Source organism: Somniosus microcephalus, chromosome 3 (assembly GCF_052327205.1).
Source record: "Somniosus microcephalus isolate GS21.2 chromosome 3, FLI_Smic_1.0, whole genome shotgun sequence".
Lineage (NCBI taxonomy): Eukaryota > Metazoa > Chordata > Chondrichthyes > Squaliformes > Somniosidae > Somniosus > Somniosus microcephalus.
In genome coordinates, this window is record NC_140989.1 from 301,073,733 (window position 1) to 301,094,712 (window position 20,980).

At 46.4% G+C, this 20,980-nt stretch overlaps 1 protein-coding gene across 3 annotated transcripts in view; it reads left to right on the forward strand.

Moving 5' to 3' along the window:
• Positions 1-20,980, forward strand: part of hook1 (hook microtubule-tethering protein 1) — a 115,086-nt gene that overhangs the window by 35,502 nt on the left and 58,604 nt on the right. For all 3 annotated transcript variants that reach the window (XM_085982844.1, XM_085982842.1, XM_085982843.1), the window contains exon 8: positions 2,285-2,368. In XM_085982844.1, the coding sequence (XP_085838970.1) occupies positions 2,285-2,368 (84 nt within the window). The remainder of the gene's footprint in view (positions 1-2,284; positions 2,369-20,980) is intronic.

The following is a 20,980-nucleotide window of genomic DNA, read 5'->3' on the forward strand; positions in this document are numbered from 1 at the left end:
GAGTACAAGAAGTAATCCACTGTGGGAGGGACAGATACTCTGCACAGGGGACATGCAGCTTCAGATTGTTGTAATAGGGTGGGATGAGGTCGTGGAGAAATTTGGAAACAAGGGATTTGGTCTTAAAACCAATTCTTTAGGGTCGCTGCCTGTAAATGGCAACACTGCCGCTCACTTTACTGCCCCTCCAATCGGCGAGCTGTCAATAAACAGTGCAAAGCAAAGCTCGCCAATCATAATTAAATGGGGCACAAGCACCAATTTGGCTCGCGTCTTTTGCCGATGTCATTGGGTGCTCGTATTGGCCATTACGTCCATTTTGCACCTGTTTGTGGTGCAAGTTGAATTTCTCCACCAATGTGTTCCAGGACTTGAGAGAAAGAGAATGTTGGAGATAGAGAGTGCTAGTTAGCGAGGAGTCAGGAGTGCTTTATTTTAGAGGAGGAGGGTGATATTCAAGGAAGTGGGGGGGGGGGGGTGATGTCCGAAGTTAAGCACAATCTTACAATATTGACAAACATGGAGGAGGCAGTGAAGGTGAGCTGGTAGGAACTGGGATGGGAAAGAATCAAGGCAGCAATTGATGTGGTTCATGGATGAGTTGAATTTGATATGGAGAAGCAGCAGACTATTGGGTGGGCTGGCTTGATTAGGAAGAGGGCTATGAAGTAGTGGAGAAAGCATCAGAGGAAGTAGAGGCAGCCAAGTGGATTGTCTCAATTTTGGACACAAATGCATGAGCACCTTGCCTATAGTATCTGATGTGATGATAGAGGCTATGGGGGAAGGCAAGTCGCAGGTGATGGTTTGTGTTGGAGAAGAGGAATTTGGAGTAGTTGCCTGATCCCCAGGATGTAGTAGGAGAACTTGACTGTGGAAAGGGAGCAGTGTTACTTCTTCAGATGGTCAAGTCACATCTGATGGTAGGCAGCTAGGAAATGCACTCAAATTCACAGCTCTTGGATTTGAATCCCGGAGCTATGTGGGGTGGGAGACGATCTAGGATCAGGAAGTCATGAAGGTAATGTAGATGGAGCCAAGACAGTTCTAGAGAAGATCAGCTGTGGCACCACTGCCATCACAGGTGGCAGGTCAGAGGCGATGGAGATTGCAGTTAAAGAAACCAGTTGCGAGGAAGTTAGGAGTAGATTTTTATATAACAATAAATAAAATCCTGAACAATTTAAAATGAATTAACTTCAAATCAAGTAAATAGGTTACTGCCCTAGGTCTTCAGGTCATTAACTAGATTTTATGGTAGCTAAAAAGGAAATAGCTTGTGTCTCGCATTAATTAAATGCCAAAGTGAGTAGAAATGCTGAATAGTTTATAATCAAAGGTTACTGGATTTAAAACATATTGGGCTGGAGTTTCCGCTTTGGGCGCAATTGGCGATCCAGGCACAAATTGCGGCCAAAATTGCGTTAGTTTTGAGAAGTTTTTTTTTTTTTGCTCAAGTTTCTGCTCAAATACATTTACATATCGCCGAACGTAAACTCTACCACGAACAGCGCAGTTGGGCAGTATATTAGAACATATATTTTTTTTTAAATTTTGCTTTTGGAAAAATTCCGTGATCTATTTAAGAGTGGTAACTTGGTGCAGTTTGATTAACACAGCTGAAAATGGGTTTTTCACAAAAAATAAGCATTTTAATCAGTGCCTAGTCCACCACCTGTGAGTAACCTGATTTTAAATAACTGAAAATTACTTTAAAAACATGTACAGAACCATTTGCGAGTTATATTGAGGATTACAGTAGTCAGTTTCTTAGTAAACTAAAAAAAAATTATATTGAAAAGCTTTTAAAATGTGCCTATTAGTGTCCTTGCACTCAAAAGATCCAGCTTTAATTTTTGGAGCCTCCTCGAAGGCCTGTAAATGACGCAATTAGCGGAAACTCCCAATTGTGATTAATTTCACCCTGGGGCGGCCAGTTTTGGTGGGGGGGGGGGTGATTTTTAGCGTGATATTTTTTAAACTAGCGCAAAAGATTGACAAAACTTGATTTGCACTGGACGTAATTTAAAATTCCGTGATCTTTTGCACTGGTTTGGCTGATTTCGGGCGAATTGCGCCAAAACAAACCGTGCAACTAAGCAGAAACTCCAGGCCATTGATTTGAATATATTGTAAAAATAAATCTTCCTGAAAGTTAAGAAATAATGTCTGAAAATAATATCACAGTTGAACATATTTTGCCAGTGAAATCCTAATATTAATGAATGTCTCTCTTTTATTGCTTGTAAGAAATGTAACATTTATTTGAAGTTTTTGTTTTTAGCTTAAAAAAGCCCTGGAAGACCTCAGCGAGGCCTTGGTAGCGAGGGAGGAATTGACTCAGCGTTGTCAGGAATTGGATGTTCAGGTTAGTGTACAAAAAGCTGCGAAGTGATGTGCACTTGGGGAACGGCCCCTCGCCAGTAGCCTTGACCCAATGAATTTGAAAGGTAGGTGTCAGCACACTCGGCCAGCGCTGATCTCAAATTATGTGGGAGAAGAGTTAAAAAACTTTATTTCACACTCTGGCCGCGATCTTGCCAGCCCTGGGGAGGCGGGTATGGAGGCGGGACTGCCGGGAAAATGGCAGAATCTGGGGGCGGGTGCCCATCCCGCCCCCAACCCGCCTCCATGTCATCTTCCCAGGAGGTGGGTAGCCGACCCACACTGGGTCCCGTCTCCTGGAGGCAGGAAGGGGATTACAGCCACTTAACTGCCTGTTAACAGGTAGTTAATAGGCAGTTAAGAGGATTATCCCCATTTTTCCAACAGAGGCATGGGCTTCCCGACGTCGGGAAACCCTCCCAGGGTCACTGAGGCGAGCAGTGGGTCTGTGGGGGTTGGAGGGGTGCAAAAGTGTGCTGTGAAGGTGAGTGATGGGTGGAAGTGTGGAGAGGTAAGTATGTGAGGTGAGTGGAAAGTGATAGAAAATGTTTAATTATTTTTGTTTCTTCCTGCAGGCTTCAACAGTTGGGGGTGCGGAGAGTCTCGCATCTCACCGGCAGAGATCACAGATGGCTGCTGCATTCTCCGATGCAATAGCCATCTAATAACTGCTCACAGGAGGTTTGATGAATCTTGAATACAAGGACTCAACAAACAACATAGAATGTCAGTGTTTGACAGCTTCACAGAGCTGTCAAACGATGACAATTCATCTGTCAAAAGTTTTTGACAGATGAAACATCATACATTGGCGTTCTCTGTAACCCGCTTCCCCTTAATTGGCCTGCTAAGCCCGCTGGGCGGGCTTAACAAGGTCAATCAAGGGAAAATAGCGTGGGTTGGCCAGAAGTCAAAGGAGGCGGGACTAAAACCCGACAAGCAGCAGACCCGCCTCCAACGCACCCCCATTGGCAAAATCGCCCCCTATGTGTGCACTGGCCTCATTCATTTACATAAATTTATAGTATGAAATGTAAAGTGGCCCCACTCTGGATTCTGTATGTATATTTGTAGCGTACCTTTTAATTTACTAAGCATCTACATAAAACAGGAACCAAAGGTTGGTTTCCATTCAGGTGAGTGTTTGCTGGAAGTAATGAAATGTTTGTTTACTTTTTGGTTTGTTTTTTCTTCAACCTAGTCAGGGATGATATTTGGGTATCAGCTCATTAATGGTACTTGTAATGTATTATCACATGGTTTGTCACATGGTTTAGTATGAGCATGCTCAGTTCGCTCTGGCCTAGTAAACAAGCATCTTGACTAGCAACTCATCTTCCATCCTTCATTTGTTCTACCCACACATAATACATTTTTGGCGACTAGAATGGGATCCCAAAGCCATTTTTAGGGATCATGGAAGGGCACTGTGTTCAACCTCCGAGTGGAAAAGTTTAAGGTGAATTTGTGACACCTAAACTGAATTTTTTGCGATGTTTTGCCGTTAATGCTGATGCAGAATCGTCTGTGCTTCGCCTTCACATGTATGTATACACAGCAACAATGGTGTTGATTCTCACATGTAGACAGGTAGTGTGCTGAGTCACTGTTCGACGGGATCAGGACAATCGTGGCCGCGCCTGTGGGATTCATCGGAAGCCTTGGCATGTATGACCGAGCTCGCGAACCATTCAGTTCTTACATTGAGCGGATGGAGATGTTTTTTAAGGCCAACCCACATGGGCAAAGACTGGTTAAGAAAGTTAAAATTAGACTGGAAAAACATCTGCAGTGTAGAGGCTTCAAAGAAGTGACTCGACACAATGCTGAACAAGTAAAAAAGCATGTTCTCGGACAGTTATGAGGGCATCGCTGGGTATGACGCGCATATCCACATCAAGTCCAACGCGAAGCCTGTCTATTGTAAGGCAAGGCCGGTCCCCTATGCGTTGAAAAGTCAGGTGGAGGAAGAGATAGAGAAACAGAGAATGGAGTGCTAGTAAAAACTGACAAAAGTGAATGGGCTACCCTGATTGTGGCAGTGCTCAAAGCAGACAAAACTGGACGCTTGTGCGGTGACTACAAAGTTACTATCAACCAAGCAGTTGACGATGAGCAGTACCCGTTACTTACATCACAAGATTTGTATGCAGCACTCTCTGGGTCAAAGGTTTTCTCTAACCTTGACCTGCCGCATGCTTATGTTCAGCTGAATGTTGACAGAGAGTCAACAGTATCTCACCATCAACACACACAAAGGACTGTACTCGTACACCATACGGCAGCTTGGTGTATAAGTCCTCCCCCAAAATCTTCCAGGCTACGATGGATAAGATTTTGCAAGGAATTCCAAATTGCTTAAGCAATCAAGACAATGTGCTGATTGCAGCGAGGAAGAAAATCTAAAAGTGTTAGATTTAGTGCTTCAAAGGTTGAATTCCCACAATGTCAAATTGAAAAGGAGCAAATGTGCTTTTGTGTAGCCTGAGGTTGTGTACCTTGGTCTGAAAGTTAATGCAGATGGCTTGCAACCAGTTAAGGAAAAGGTTGATGCTGTCATCAATGCTCCAAAGCCACAAAATGTGTCTGAGTTAAGATCTTTCCTTGGAATGGTCCAGTACTATGCACATTTCTTACCTGAGTCAGTGACCATGTTAGCTCCATTGCACGAGCTCCTCAAGAAGGATGTCCAGTGGAAATGGACAAAAGTGCAACAGGAAGCTTACGATGCTTGTAAGAGAAGTTTCTCTTGCGATGCTCTACTTATGCACTACGACACAAAATGTGAACTTAAGTTAGCATGTGATGCTTCCAGCTACGGTGTGGGAGCTGTCAAAGCCACATAATGGATGATAGCCAAGAGAAACCAATTGCGTTCGCATCGCGAACTCTCACAAAGAGCAAAAGAAACTATGAGCAAATTGAAAAGGAAACACCATAGTGTTTGGAATCAGGAAATTCCAACAGTTCCTGATCAGAAAGTTTACCCTGATAACCGATCACAAACCACTCCTAGCAATATTGGGGCCCAAATCTACCATCCCTGCAATGGCCGCATCAAAAATGCAACGTTGGGCAGTGTTGTTGTCACAATATGACTACACAATTGAATATCGCACTTCAAAGCAAAACACAATCGCAGATGCCTTGTCCAGGTTGCCACATGAAGACTCATGTTGGGAGTGAAGGTGCTATTTTCATGTGAGGTGCAGTTGACAAAGACTTTCCCGTGCATGCAACTGAGATTGCAAATGAGACTCAAAAGGACTCCGTACTGAAGAGTGTATGAAAACACCTTTGAATGGATGGACTGATCAGTGTCTCGACACAGAGTTGACACCATTCTATAACCGCCGTACTGAATTGTCTTGTGAGCAAGGTTGTATCAAATGGGGAAACAGAGTGGAGGTACCTGTGGTGTATGTGCCTTTAAGAGCCCCCTGTGTACTGTAATGCCGGTAATGGCCACTCGGGCTATATAAGCCTGTATATTGTCTTGTATCTGTTAGTTCACCTCCAGACTTTGTTCAGTAAACACCTGTGAAAACCAACTCCTGCTTGTTGTATCCATGTGTTAATGGAGACAAAAAAAATAAAAAACTGGTTTCACCAGCTAGCCGAGCTGGTGGCAGGTACTGCAATAATCCTTCCTGGGCGGTGGGCTGGGGCTCCATCGGCTGGCTCTGCAGCGGGGCCGAGCAGCGAAGGCGGAGGCAAACAGAGACAGAGGGGGGGAGCACTCGGGAGACGGCCGGCGCTGCAAAGCAGGTCGGCGTTCGGACCAAGCAGAGGGAGGGAAAAGTCCCAGAGAGTCCGGCGGGAACGAGTCTCCACCTGTAAATAAAAACCACGGAAAACCGCGTTGTCAGCAGCAGCAGTGGCGGGAAAGCGCGGGAAGCGCCATTTTTTCTGCAGGGAAGAAAGGAAAGCGCGGGAAGCGCCATTTTTTTTCCAGGATGCCTAAGGCTGGCCATATTAATGCATTCGATAACGATATAGAGGATTGGACCACATATGTGGAAAGAGTGGAGGTATATTGCACAGCAACTGAAATAGAAGATGATAAAAAGGCATCAGTACTTCTAAATCTAATGGGCGCAAGGACATACGGGCTGTTACGAAACTTAATCACTCCAGCCAAACCAAAGGACAAGAATTTTAAGGAGATTGTTGATACCCTACAGGAGCACTTAAACCCAACACCGCTGCTGATAGCGGAACGATTCAAATTCTTCAAGAGGAATCAGCACAAGAATGAAAGTAACGCTGATTACCTCACCGAATTAAGGAAGCTATCAAAGCACTGCCAATTCGGGGCAGGACTGGCAGATTCTCTTCGAGACAAATTCGTCTGCGGTCTCCTACGTGAAGGAACACAGAAAAGGCTACTTTCTGAGAAAGATTTGACACTGGACAAGGCTTTCAGTATGGCTGTATCATACGAAGCAGCCACAAGAGGAGCTGTAGAGATACAGCAAAAGCCACAGGACTTCGGCACCCATGAAATGACACAGGGTTTCGAGAGATGTTATCACTGCGGCAGATCCACCCATGACCAGAGGGACTGCTGGTTCAAGGACAAAGCATGCAGGCAATGCGGAAAGATTGGACACATTGCACGTGTATGCCGATCTGGACACAAAAAATCCACGGACAGGAAAAAAATCAAAAAGGAAAAGTACAGAAAGGTACAAATGATGACGGACAGTAGCTCTGAAGACCAGAAGAGCGATAGCGACTCCGGAAACAAGAGACTAAGCTGTCTCAAATTACATAATGTAATTGCCAAAGAAGATTACCAGACCATTTGGGTTACCCTCACGATAGCGGGGTCCCCAGTTAAAATGGAGCTAGATACAGGATCAGCTCTGACCGTCATAAGTCGACGGGATTACGAGCGGCTATTTCCGCACCTTTGAAAGACACATCCATTATCTTGAAAACATATACGGGGCAGAAAGTATACCCCAAAGGGAAAATAAGGGTGCCTGTTGTATACAACGGCAAGGAAATACAGAAGTTGTATTTATACGTTCTGCAAGATGGTGGTCCACCGCTGTTGGGACGTGAATGGATCAGGAAGATACGTTTAGACTGGCACTCCATTCAGGCACTGACGGTGACCAGTAAGAAAAAAAATGATGATGACGTCATACCTGAATGATTAAAAGACATCTTGGCCAATGCCAAGGAAGTGTTTCAACAGAAACTAGGAACCTTGAAAGGCATCATCGCCTGAATAAAAGTGGAAGATGCGGCAATTCCCAAGTTTTTTAAGGCAAGGCCGGTGCCATACGCAATTCGTCCAGCAGTCGAGGCAGAGCTGGAGAATTTGGAAAAGGCAGGCGTATTATCCAAGATAGATTGGAGCGAGTGGGCAACACCCATCGTCCCGGTCATGAAGAAAACGTTGAATAATGATAAATCTGAAGAACAGAGAAAAATTTGCATCTGTGGGGACTTCAAGGTGACTGTAAACCCAGTTCTTCACACGGTACAGTATCCTCTTCCGAGGATAGAAGATATTTTCGCCTCACTATCCGGAGGGAAACGTTTCACCAAAATTGACTTGGCACAGGCATATCTACAGATGGAGGTTGAGGAGGCCTCTTTAAAAAGTATCTCACGATAAACACACACAAAGGCCTGTACCAGTACAATTGACTGGTTTTCGGAGTAGCATCAGCTCCAGCTATCTGGCAAAGAGCTATGGAACAAGTCCTCCAAGGGATTCCGGGGACTCAATGCTACCTAGACGACATCCTTGTAACAGGAGAAAACGACAACAAACACCTTGCCAATTTGGAGAAGGTACTCACTAGGCTGAGAGAACGGGGCCTACGAGCAAACCGCCCCAAGTGCGAATTTTTCCAGAAACAAATCATATTGTGGCCACATAATTAATGAAGAAGGGTTGCATAAGTCCCCTGAGAAAATTGAAGCGGTCATAAAAGCACCAGCACCTGAAAATGTCTCACAATTAAGGTCGTTCCTGGGATTGATAAATTACTACCATAAATTTTTACCGAACTTGTCAACTGTTCTGCAAAATCAAGAATTTAGGGAGCTAGGTAACAGATTAAAGAGCAGGACCTCAAAGGTTGTAATCTCTGGATTACTCCCAGTGCCACGTGCTAGTGAGTATAGGAATAGGAGGATAGAGCAGATGAATGCGTGGCTAATGAGTTGGTGTAGGGGGGAGGGTTTTACTTTCCTGGATCACTGGGCCTGCTTCTGGGGAAGGTGGGACTTGTACAAGTCAGACGGGTTGCACGTGAACCAAAGCGGGACAAATATCCTTGCGGGGAGGTTTGCTAGCACTGTTGGGGGGGGTTTAAACTAACTTGGCAGGGGGATGGGATACAGAGGGGAGCTGAAAGAGGGGGTGATGTGCTGCCAATTATAGAGAAAAAAACAAGTCAGCTTGGTAGACAGGGCAAATATACAAGGGCAAGGCTGGATGGCATCTATTTTAATGCAAGGAGTCTTGCAAATAAGGTGGATGAACTGAAGGTGTTGATAAACACATGGGAGTATGATATTGTTGCTATCACGGAGACATGGTTGAGGGAGGGGCAAGACTGGCAGCTCAATATTCCGGGGTACAGAATCTTCAGGCGAGACAGAGGGGGGGGTATAAGAGGAGGGGGTGTAGCAATATTAATTAAGGAGTCAATTACTGCAGTAAGGAGGGATGACATATTAGCAGGTTCCTCTAATGAGGCCATATGGGTGGAGCTTAAAAACAAGAGGGCAAGCACTTTGCTGGGAGTGTACTATAGGCCTCCAAACAGCCAGGGGGAGATAGAGGAACAGATATGTAGGCAAATCTCAGAGAAATGTGCAAATAATAGGGTAATAATAATGGGGGATTTCAACTTCCCCAATATTAACTGGGATAGTCAGAGTGTGAAAGGCACAGAGGGTGTAGAATTCGTAAAGTGCATCCAGGAGAGCTTTTTGAGCCAGCATGTAGAAGGTCCTACAAGAGAGGGGGCGGTACTGGACCTAATTCTCGGGAATGTGGCCGGCCAAGTGGAAGAAGTGCTAGTAGGTGAGCACTTTGGTGACAGTGACCATAATATGGTGAGATTTAAGGTGGTCATGGAAAAGGACAGGGATTGGCCGGAAATAAAGGTTCTAAATTAGGGGAAGGCCGATTTTAATAGGATAAGGCAGGATCTGGCCAAAATGGTCTGGGATCAGCTACTGGTAGGAAAATCCGCATCGGAGCAATGGGAGGCTTTCAGAAGGGAGATTGAGATCATACAATGGCAACATGTTCCCGTAAAGGTCAAGGGTGGTTCCAAAAACCACAGGGAACCGTGGATGTCAGGGGATATACGAGAATGGATTCGGAAAAAAAGGAGGGCTTTTGGCAGATACAAAAGGCTAAAGACGGAGGAAGCCCTAGAGGAGTACAAAAAGTGCAGGGGGATACTTAAAAAAGAAATTAGGAGATCAAGGAGGGGCCATGAAATAACACTGGCGAGCAAAATAAAGGAAAATCCTAAGATGTTTTATAAGTATATTAAGGGTAAGAGGATAACTAGGGAAAAAATAGGGCCCATTAGGGACAAAAGTGGCAATCTGTGTGTGGAGCCGGAAGATGTAGGAGGGGTTCTAAATGAATTTTTTGCATCTGTTTTCACTATGGAGAGGGACGATGTAGACATAGAAATAGGGTGGGGGGACTGTGATATGCTCGAACACATTAACATCGAGAGGGAGGAGGTATTGGCGGTTTTAGCAGGCCTAAAAATGGATAAATCCCCAGGCCCGGACGAAATGTATCCCAGGCTGCTGTGTGAGGCAAAGGAAGAGATTGCGGGGGCTCTAACACACATATTCAGAACCTCTCTGGCCACAGGGGATGTGCCAGAGGACTGGAGAACCGCTAATGTAGTTCCATTATTCAAGAAGGGGAGTAGGGAAAAACCGGGGAACTACAGGCCAGTGAGCCGAACATCAGTGGTGGGAAAATTATTGGAAAAAATTCTGAGGGACAAAATCAGTCTCCACTTGGAGAGGCAAGGATTAATCAGGGATAGTCAACATGGCTTTGTCAAGGGAAGATCATGTCTGACTAATTTGATTGAATTTTTTGAGGGGGTGACCAGGTGTGTGGATGAGGGTAACGTAGTGGATGCGGTATACATGGATTTCAGTAAGGCCTTCGATAAAGTCCCGCACAGGAGACTGGTCAAGAAGGTAAGAGCCCATGGAATCCAGGGTGCCTTGGCACGTTGGATACAAAACTGGCTTAGTGGCAGAAGGCAGAGGGTGATGGTCGAAGGTTGTTTTTGTGACTGGAAGCCTGTGGCCAGTGGGGTACCACAGGGATCGGTGCTGGGTCCCTTGCTGTTTGTGGTCTATATTAATGACTTGGATATGAATGTAAAAGGTATGATCAGTAAGTTCGCGGATGATACAAAAATTGGTAGGGTGGTAAATAGCGAGGAGGGTAGTCTCAGTCTGCAGGACGATATCGATGGGTTGGTCAGATGGGCGGAACAGTGGCAAATGGAATTTAACCCGGAAAAGTGCGAAGTGATGCATTTTGGGGGGACTAACAAGGCAAGGGAATACACAATGAATGGTAAGACCCTAGGCAAGACGGAGGGTCAGAGGGATCTGGGTGTGCAAGTACACAGATCCCTGAAGGCGGCGGAACAGGTGGATAAGGTGGTAAAAAAGGCATATGGGATACTTTCCTTCATTAGCCGAGGCATAGAATATAAGAGCAAGGAGGTTATGATGGAGCTGTATAAAACACTGGTTAGGCCACAGCTGGAATACTGTGTGCAGTTCTGGTCGCCACACTACAGGAAGGATGTGATAGCTTTGGAGAGGGTGCAGAGGAGATTCACCAGGAAGCTACCAGGGCTGGAACGCTTCAGCTATGAAGAGAGACTGGGCAGATTGGGTTTGTTTTCCTTGGAGCAGAGGAGGCTGAGGGGGGACATGATTGAGGTGTACAAAATTATGAGGGGCATAGATAGGATGGACACTAAGGAGCTTTTTCCCTTAGTAGAAGGGTCAATAACTAGGGGGCACAGATTCAAGGTAAAGGGCAGGAGGTTTAGAGGGGATTTGAGAAAGAACTTTTTCACCCAGAGGGTGGTTGGAGTCTGGAACTCACTGCCCGGAAGGGTTGTGGAGGCTGGAACCCTCACAACATTCAAGACGCATTTGGATGAGCACTTGAAATGCCATGGCATACAAGGCTACGGACCAAATGCTGGAATATGGGATTAGATTAGACAGGGCGTGATGGCCGGCGCGGACACGATGGGCCGAAGGGCCTCTATCCGTGCTGTATAACTCTATGACTCTATGACCCTCTTAACGAACTGCTACAAACGGGAGTAATTTGGGAATGGAGCGAGGACTGTAAACGTGCCTTCCATAAATGTAAAGCTTGATCACGTCCAAGGAAGTTTTGGCTCATTACAACCCATCACTGCCAATCAGACTGGCGTGCGATGCATCCCCTTACGGTGTAGGAGCGGTATTATCACATAGATTCCCTGATGGCTCAGAACGGCCGATAGCTTTTGCGTCACGCTCATTGAACTCAGCTGAGCGTAACTATGCCCAGATCGACAGGGAAGCACTCAGCCTGGTATGGGGAGTGAAGAAATTCAACCATTACCTACACGGACAAAAATTTACCTTGTTGACTGACCATCAACCCCTCGTCTCCATATTCAACCCTAAAAAGGGTGTTCCCATTATGACAGCGCAAAGGCTACAGAGGTGGTCCCTTTTCCTAGGGGCACACCAATATGACATAGAATACAAAGGATCAAAACAGCATGGGAATGCTGACGGTTTATCGCGCCTACCGTTGCCAAAGGTAGAAGAGGCACCTACAGTAGACCCAGTGGAGATGTTCCACTCAACCATAGTGGAATGTCTAACAGTAACAAATTCTGCCATTGAAAAGGAAATGAGAAATGACCCGACTCTCTCACGAGTCTACGATTTAACGGTGAAGGGATGGCCAGCACATGGCGAACCACTGTTGCCAGCATTCTCGCGAAGAAGAGAACAGCTGTCAGTGTGCCGAGGAACCTTGATGTGTGGATCCAGAGTGGTGATTCCACCCAAACTCCAGGATAAAGTGCTAAAGGAGCTTCACGAGGGGCATCTGGGTGGAGTGAAAATGAAGAACCTAGCCAGAGCGTTTGTGTGGTGGCCAGGTATCAATGGAGACATCGAAGAAATGACCAAGAGCTGCCTAGGATGCCAGAAGGTCCAAAACGCCCCACCACAAGCCCCTCTACATCCATGGGAGTGGCCCTCATCTCCATGGCAAAGGGTACACATCGACTTTGCTGGTCCATTTATGGATTCAATGTTCTTAATCGCGGTTGATGCACACTCCAAGTGGCCGGAGGTAATAAAGATGTCCTCCACCACCACGGAAAAAACCATCACAGTATTAAGGACCATATTTGCCAGGAATGGGCTACCTGAACAGATCTGTTCTGATAATGGACCGCAATTTGTGTCCGAAGAATTCAGGAAGTTCTTAAAAAAACAATGGGGTTAAGCACTACACGTCCGCCCCATACCATCCCGCCACCAATGGATTGGCTGAAAGGTTTGTCCAGACCTTCAAGAAGGCCATAAAGGCCATGGGTAATGAAGATATAAAACTTCAGCATAAGGTAGATAACTTCTTGTTTGCATACAGGAATGCAACACATGTGGTTACAAACCAAACTCCCGCCATGATGTTCTTCAATAGAAGCCTAAGATGCCGGCTGGATTTGATCAAGCCAAACATCAGAAGGGACGTGGAGAACTGGCAATTTCAAGGCATGAATGAAAGGCCAACTAGAACCTTCCAGATAGGTCAACAAGTTTTGGCCCGGGACTACCGTACCGAGAAATGGCAGCCTGGAACTATTTGCACATGACTAGGACCGCTGATGTATACCGTGGACATTGGAGAAAGCATAATAAGGCGCCATGCTGACCAGATCATAGAGTCATCTGAAAAGGGACAACCTACACCACAACTCTATACGCCTAATGATGAAGTAGAGATACCCATAGTATCTACCTCCGATCTGGTGATACTGGAACCGGATGAACCCGACACTGGCATTCAAGCCGAATCAGCCTTGCCAAAAGAACCTACTACACCACCGAGGCGTTATCCGGACCGAGTCAGGAAGCCTCCAGAGAGACTGACTTATAATTGGTTAACTACAGCAAATGTGTAGATTATTGTTCTTGTAACATGTTAATTAATGATTACTTAAAATATTATGTACTGGTTGTCTAAAAGGGGAGGAATTGTGGTGTATGTACCTTTTAAGAGCCCCCTGTGTACTGTAATGCCGGTAATGGCCACTCGGGCTATATAAGCCTGTATATTGTCTTGTATCTGTTAGCTCACCTCCAGACTTTGTTCAGTAAACACCTGTGAAAACCAACTCCTGCCTTCCGTGTCTCCATTAACACACGGATACAACAGTACCTACTTCCTTGAGAGAGAGAATTCTAGCTGAACTTCATACTGAACATCCAGGGATCGTCAGTATGAAATCAATTGCAAGAAGCTTTGTTTACTGGCCTGGATTGGACAGTGATCTTGAATCACTTGTCAGCAAATTGCAGAAACAAACCACCCAAAACTCCACTACAACCCTATTCGTGGCCAAGTAGACCTTTTCAGAGAGTACATGTAAACTTCTATGAGAAACCAAATGATTATTTCCTAGTACTTGTAGATAGTCACTCAAAGTGGATTGAAGTGAAACACATGGGTTCAAATATTACAACTGAACGTGCCATAGATGAGTTGCGGTCTATCTTTGCATGTCATGGCTTACCTGAAGAGCTTGTTTCTGACGATGGCCCGCAGTTCTGTTCTGCTCTATTCCAAGAGTTCATGAAATGGAATGGTATCAAACACACTCTCGTTCCACCATATCATTCGGCTTCAAACAAAGCAGCCGAAAGGTCAGTCAGAATAGTAAAAGAACCTTTCAAAAAGCAAGTGTTGCAGGGTTGTTCGGAAGCAAGCTTTGGCAAATTTCTTGCTGAAGTACAGTACTACTCCACACACTACAACTGGATATACCCCAGGAGAACTCTTGATGAAGAGGAGATTGAGAACACGATTGAGTCTTTGTTCAACCAAATTTGGCCTCGAGTTGAACAAACTGTTGAGTCAGAAACGTTATGACAGCAATCAGAAAGAACGCAATTTCAGACAAAGAGTGTGTTCGTGTTCTCAATCCCCCTGGCAAGTCGAGTTCACACAAGTAAGATATAGGAACCACAGTAGAGGTTGGTGGAACCAAGAGATATTTGGTTGAAATTGGTGACAAAATCCGAAGTGTTCATGTAGATCAAATGATCTCTGCTAGAGATGAACCATGATGTGATCTTGAACCACTTGATCATGAACACATATGAGTTTGACTCTGTTCAAACTTCAGAAACTGAAGTACCAGGTTCAAAGAAATCTGAGATTGAAACAGGATCACCTTTTGAGTTCGGAACTAGAATAAAAACAGCCCAAAAATTGGTTCAACACCAAAACCTTTTGTAAGGAGATTAGGAAGGCTCCACAAACCTGTTATTAAACTGGGTTTGTAATTTTTGTAGTTGATTTTAAAAGAAAGCCAGGAGTTTTTGTTATGTGATAACGTGTAATGTTGGGAAAGGTGGAACCATAGTTTCATTGTAATTGAGAGGGGAATATGTACATTTTTTTTTTTTTAAGGGGAAAGCAGTGTAATGTATTATCACATGGTTTGTCACATGGTTTAGTATGATCATGCTCAGTCCGCTCTGGCCTAGTAAACAAGCACCATGACTAGTAAAACTGAAGACAGTGGGAATCGGGGAAAACTCTCCACTGGTTGGAGTCATACCTAGCACAAAGGAAGATGGTTGTTATGGTTGAAGGTCAATCATCATAGCCCCAGGACATCGGTGCAGGAGTTTCTCAGGGCAGTGTCCTAGGCCCAATCATCTTCAATAGCTTCATCAATGACCTTCCCTCCAACATAAGGTCAGAAATGGGGATGTTCACTGATGACTGCACAGTGTTCAGTGCCATTCACAACTCCTCGGATAATGAAGCAATCCATGTCCGCATGCAACAAGACCTGGACGACGTTCAGGCTTGGGCTGATGTGTGGCGCGAATGTTACATGCCACTTAAGTGCCAGGCAATGATTATCTCCAACAAGCGAGAGTCCAGCCACCACCTCTTGATATTCAATGGCATTACCATCGGCGAATCCCCCACCATCAACATCCTGGGGGTTACCATTGACCAGAAACTTAACTGGACCAGCCACATAAATACTGTGGCTGCAAGAGCAGGTCAGAGGCTAGGTATTTTGCAGCGAGTGTCTCACCTCCTGACTCCCCAAAGCCTTTCCACCATCTACAAGGCACAAGTAAGGAGTGTGATGGAACACTCTCCACTTGCCTGGATGAGTGCAGCTCCAACAGCACTCAAGAAGCTCAACACCATCCAGGACAAAGCAGCCTGCTTGATTGGCACCCCATCCACCACCTTAAACATTCACTCCCTCCACCATTGGTGTACCATGGCTGCAGTGTATATCATCTACAAGATGCACTGCAGCAACTCGCCAAGGCTTCTGCGGCAGCATCTTCCAAGCCCGCGACCTCTTCCACCTAGAAGGACAAGGGCAACAGGCGCATGGGAACACCACCGCCTCCAAGTTCCCCTCCAAGTCACACACCATCCTGACTTAGAAGTATATCGCCAATCCTTCATCGTCGTTGGGTCAAAATCCTGGAACTCCCTACCTAACACCAGTGTGGAAGTACCTTCACCACACGGACTGCAGCGGTTCAAGAAGGTGGCTCCCCACCACCTTCTCAGGGGCAACTAAGGATGGGCAATAAATGCTGGCCTTGCCAGCGATGCCCACATCCCATAAACAAATTTTAAAAACCTCATCCTGCCTCTGGCCTTCATTTGTTCTACCCACATATATTACAGTACATATGTATCTTGAAAATTTTTAGTACTTTTTGAAGTTCTTATATTGCACTTTATTCAAATCCAGTCAAATGCTTATCCCAAATAACAGCATGCCTTTATATACATATTGAAATTTGATATGAGATGTAGCAACTGTCTTGCTACTGTCTACTCCATCAATTCAGAACTAAATAAAAACACAGTATGGAATGATAAGGGATGATTTTTGTCTTGCTCCTGCCCTGGTTTGGAGCAGTAGTTGGATGGCTGAGTTACAGAAATCTGGTGGAAGTTAGCTCTGGAGGATTCTTGATCTGCGGGGTGGGCATGGCCCGGATAGCTGAAGCTCCTGCCCAGAGCAGGCACTAGCTTCATTAGCATATGTAGAATGGGGCAAGGAGAGCATTGCACCATTTTCTGACCCACGGGTGTGCTAGACACTGCCGGGAAATTCGACAAGTAAGAAAACGGGCTTGGGCATCGCGCTGTGAGATAAGCCCGCGCCCGTTCAAAAAGCGCAGGCAGCACGTCAATTTGGTGCTGCCTGCTAACTTAAATAATTGTAGCGTACAGACCAGTGACTATCGTGCTGCTGGCAGGCTGTGCGCTTAGCTGAAGGCCCAAGTTAGTGTTGCTGGAGCAAGGCTGCCTTTGCTTAAAGCTAGGCTGTTCATTTTTAAGGCAGTCTCTAGCACTTAAAGCCTAAAAAAAAACATTCACAGCGCGGCAGTCTGCAACTCTGAAGGCTGAACTGCCTTCTGCGCGTAAAAAATGCTAAAAGTGCTTCAGCACTAACACAAATGTCTCAACAGGCCAGGGAAAGGGTACCCAGAGTCTCGGATGCAGCACTCCAGCTTTGTGCAGGTGTCAACAGTGGAAGAGATGTCCTCTACCCACAGGGGGCCAGGAGGCTCTCCAGAAAGAAGGATGCAGGACTAGATCGTTGAGGCCATCATTGCCAGCAGTATCGCCCGCAGGACCTGGCTCCAGTGCCCAAAGAAGTTTCATGACCTTAGACGAGTGGTCAACGTCTGTGAATGCATCTTCAAAAGCTTTCTCCTACCAACTGCACCACTAGCCTCACACACTGCACGACCCCACCTCCACCCCCCCCCCCCCCCCACCCCAGCCCCAATCACTCACCTACCAAACACAAGGCACACCTCATATTCCTAGCTTCACCTCACACCCTTGGAGAAGATGGTGCTGGCCATTCCTGGCAGGGGTATGGCTGAGCTCTTGGTCAACGGTGGGACTAAAAGCATACAATATTCTGGTATCCTCATACGTTATCCTCCTTCTCACATCCCACTTCCCCCTTATCCCACAATCTCTTCCGCTGTACAAGCTGCACATGGTGTAAGCATGCACCTCTTGCTTTCCCGCCCTCCCCTCAACACAACCCTACTCTTGTGCCATCATTTCAGACACCCAAGAAATCCAGCCTACCCAGCCAGTGGTTGACCAAGAAGAGGGAGAGGAGAGTGAAGAAGAAACACCATTACTCGATTTCTCACTGTCAGCCACCAGCCCCTCGAGGTCGTCCTGCAAGGCCATCTGCAGTGACCTCACTGAAAGTCAGCAGCCTTCTACTGGCCATGCTGCAGCCACTGGAGTAGCACTGTAACATCACTAGGATTGGCAAAGGCACACACACGACAGCCACTAAGGGAATGCACAAGGGTGATTAATTGATTTTTTTGATGTGATATTGGATGGATAGATGTATAAAGTTGGATTGGAAAGTTTGCTTTGTGGTGGCTTTTATTTTAACATTGTGGCCAAGAGGACATTGTGATGGTCGGTAACAGAGAGAAGGAAGGTGTGGGACAAATGTTGAAAAGGGAATTGGGGTTGTGGTCAGTGGTACCACAGGCGGATGATTCGATTCCTGGTTAGCCCGGCAGAGAGGGGCTGTCTGGGTTGCATCCTTCCTTCCGCTTCCTTCTCTTCTGCTTCCTCCTACTCCCTCTGCGAGCAGCTTGACCCCTTTGCTGCCTCTGCTTCATGTCCAAGTGATGTTGCAGCCCAATCGGGACTGCAACTAGAGCTCCCAGAACTGTTGAGCAGGTGGTGTTCCCAGAGGCCAAGTGGTATTCTTGGAGGCCTTCCTTTAACATCCAATGCCTTGCAAGCATCCAGCAGAACTTCTTGCACACTAACAACTTTTTAAATGTATTGCACCAAGCCACTCCAATAAAATGTAAAATAAAAGTCCAAAAGCTAAAATCTAAACTTACCTGAAAGATGTGTGTGTCCCTTTAAGAAGAGCTGGCAGTGCCTCTCTAGTACAGTTGCACGCACATTCTTCCGTGTGTGGTTTGGAGAGGGTGGTATCCAGAGCGGCGATCTCCAAAATCACAGTCATGCGTCTATTCTGGCGTTGCACGCCGATTGACGTCATGATCTGCATATTTATATGTGGGAGGCGAGTGCAGGCAACGGCAGCACTAATTACCTCTCCAAAATGGCGGCCACGGTGTTCCGCGCTGGAAGTGAGGCGGCCACTATTTTTCAGCAAAACCGGCCTTAATGGCTGGCACTAGACCTCCAGATTTTGCGGCCATAGTCTCCAGCACACCTGGTGAAACTTGGCGAGAACAAAGCCTTGGGAGGACCTGCAGTTGGAAGGGCCTTTCAAAGGCCCACACACTTTAAAGTTAAGTACATTAGGTCTTTCAAATGCCCTTCTTATAATTTATGTTTTAATTTTCTGCTGGTACTTAGACTTTTACGAGCCTTTGTGCTAGGTGCAGTTATTTATTAATTTATTTTATCCCAAGTTCCCTTTATTGGTACCTGAGGGTTTGGCACCGGGTATTGACTTGTTAGGATGAAAAGAGGATGAGAGGAAGGATGCCAGGCATATTCGGCTGCCCTCTCACCTGCATCCACACCTCAATATCTGCAAAGTGTGATAGCAAACCTCACTTTGACACCACCTTGTTGGTGGAGGCTGCTCTTCCCAATAATGGTTGCACCAGCAGATCCCCAGTGACATCACAGTGAGATGTGAATGTCTGTCAAACCCATAAGCTGGAAGGTGCTTCAGAAATCTCCCAATCCCAAAAATGTCATGCTTTACATGGCATTGCATGAAGGAAGGTGTGCCGGGGGATCAGGAGCCAGCGTTGCCTCTGTGGCTGTACCTGCCAGCATGCCTCCAACCATTTCTGTGGGCCCTGGTAAACCCACCTGGGAATGACACTTGGTAACCTGCCTCCTCACAATCTGGATCAGCAGAGGGGGGAGATGCAGAACCCTGTCATCTGCTACAAGGACAGCAATGGTCACCATGGGAAATCTGCCGTCCTTACCCGGTCTGCCCTATATGTGACTCCAGACCCACAGCATGTGGTGACTCTTAAATGCCCTCTGAAATGACCTAGCAAGCCACTCTGTTATACCAAACTGCTACAAAGAAGTATACCAAGAATAAAACCAGATGGACCACCCGGCATCAACCTTGGCACCGGACATGACAAAGGCACACCCAGCCCAGTCGACCCTGCAAAGTCCTCCTCACTAACATCTGGGGACTTGTGCCAAAATTGGGAGAACTGTCCCACAGACTAGTCAAGCAACAGCCTGAGCTAGTCATACTCACAGAATCATACCTTGCAGCCAACGTCCCAAACTCCTCCATCACTGACCCTGGAAACGGTCCTGTCCCACGGGTAGGACAGACCCACCAGAGGTGGCGGCACAATGGTATTCAGTCAGGAGGGAGTAGCTCTGGGAGTGCTCAACATTGACTCCGAACTCCATGAAGTCTCATGGAATCAGATTAAACATGGGCAAGGAAACCTGCTGATTACCACATACTGCTCTCCCTTAGCTGATGAATCAGTACTCCTCCATGTTGAACACCACTTGGAAGAAGCACTGAGGGTAGCAAGGGCACAGAATGTACTCTGGGTGGGGAACTTCAAAGTCCAAGTGTGGCTCGGTAGCACCACGACTGACTGAGCTGGCTGAGTCCTGAAGGTCATAGCCACCAAAATGGGCCTGCGGCAGGTGGTGAGAGAACCAACAAGAGGGAAAAACTTACTTGACCTCGTCCTCACCAATCTACCTGTCGCAGATGCATCTGTCCATGACGGTATTGGTAGGGGTGACCACCGCACAGTCCTTGTGGAGACAAAGTCCCGTCTTCACACTGAGGACACCCTCCATCGTGTTGTGTGGCACTACCACCGTGCTAAATGGGATAGATTCAGAACAGATCTAGCAACTCAAAATTGGGCATCCATGAGGCGCTATGGGCCATCAGCAGCAGCAGGATTGTATTCCACCACAATCTGTAACCTCATGGCCTAGCATATCCCTCACTCTACCATTACCATCAAGCAAGGAACCAATTCTAGTTCAATGAGGAGTGTAGAAGAGCATGCCAGGAGCAGCACCAGGCGTATCTAAAAATGAAGGGCCAATCTGGTGAAACTACAACACAGGACTACATACATGCAAAACAGCGGGAACAGAATGGTGGCATAGTGGTTAGCACTGTTGCCTCACAGCGCCAGGGACCCGGGTTCGAATCCGGCCTCGGGCGACTGTCTGTGTGGAGTTTGCACATTCTCCCCGTGTTTGCGTGGGTTTCCT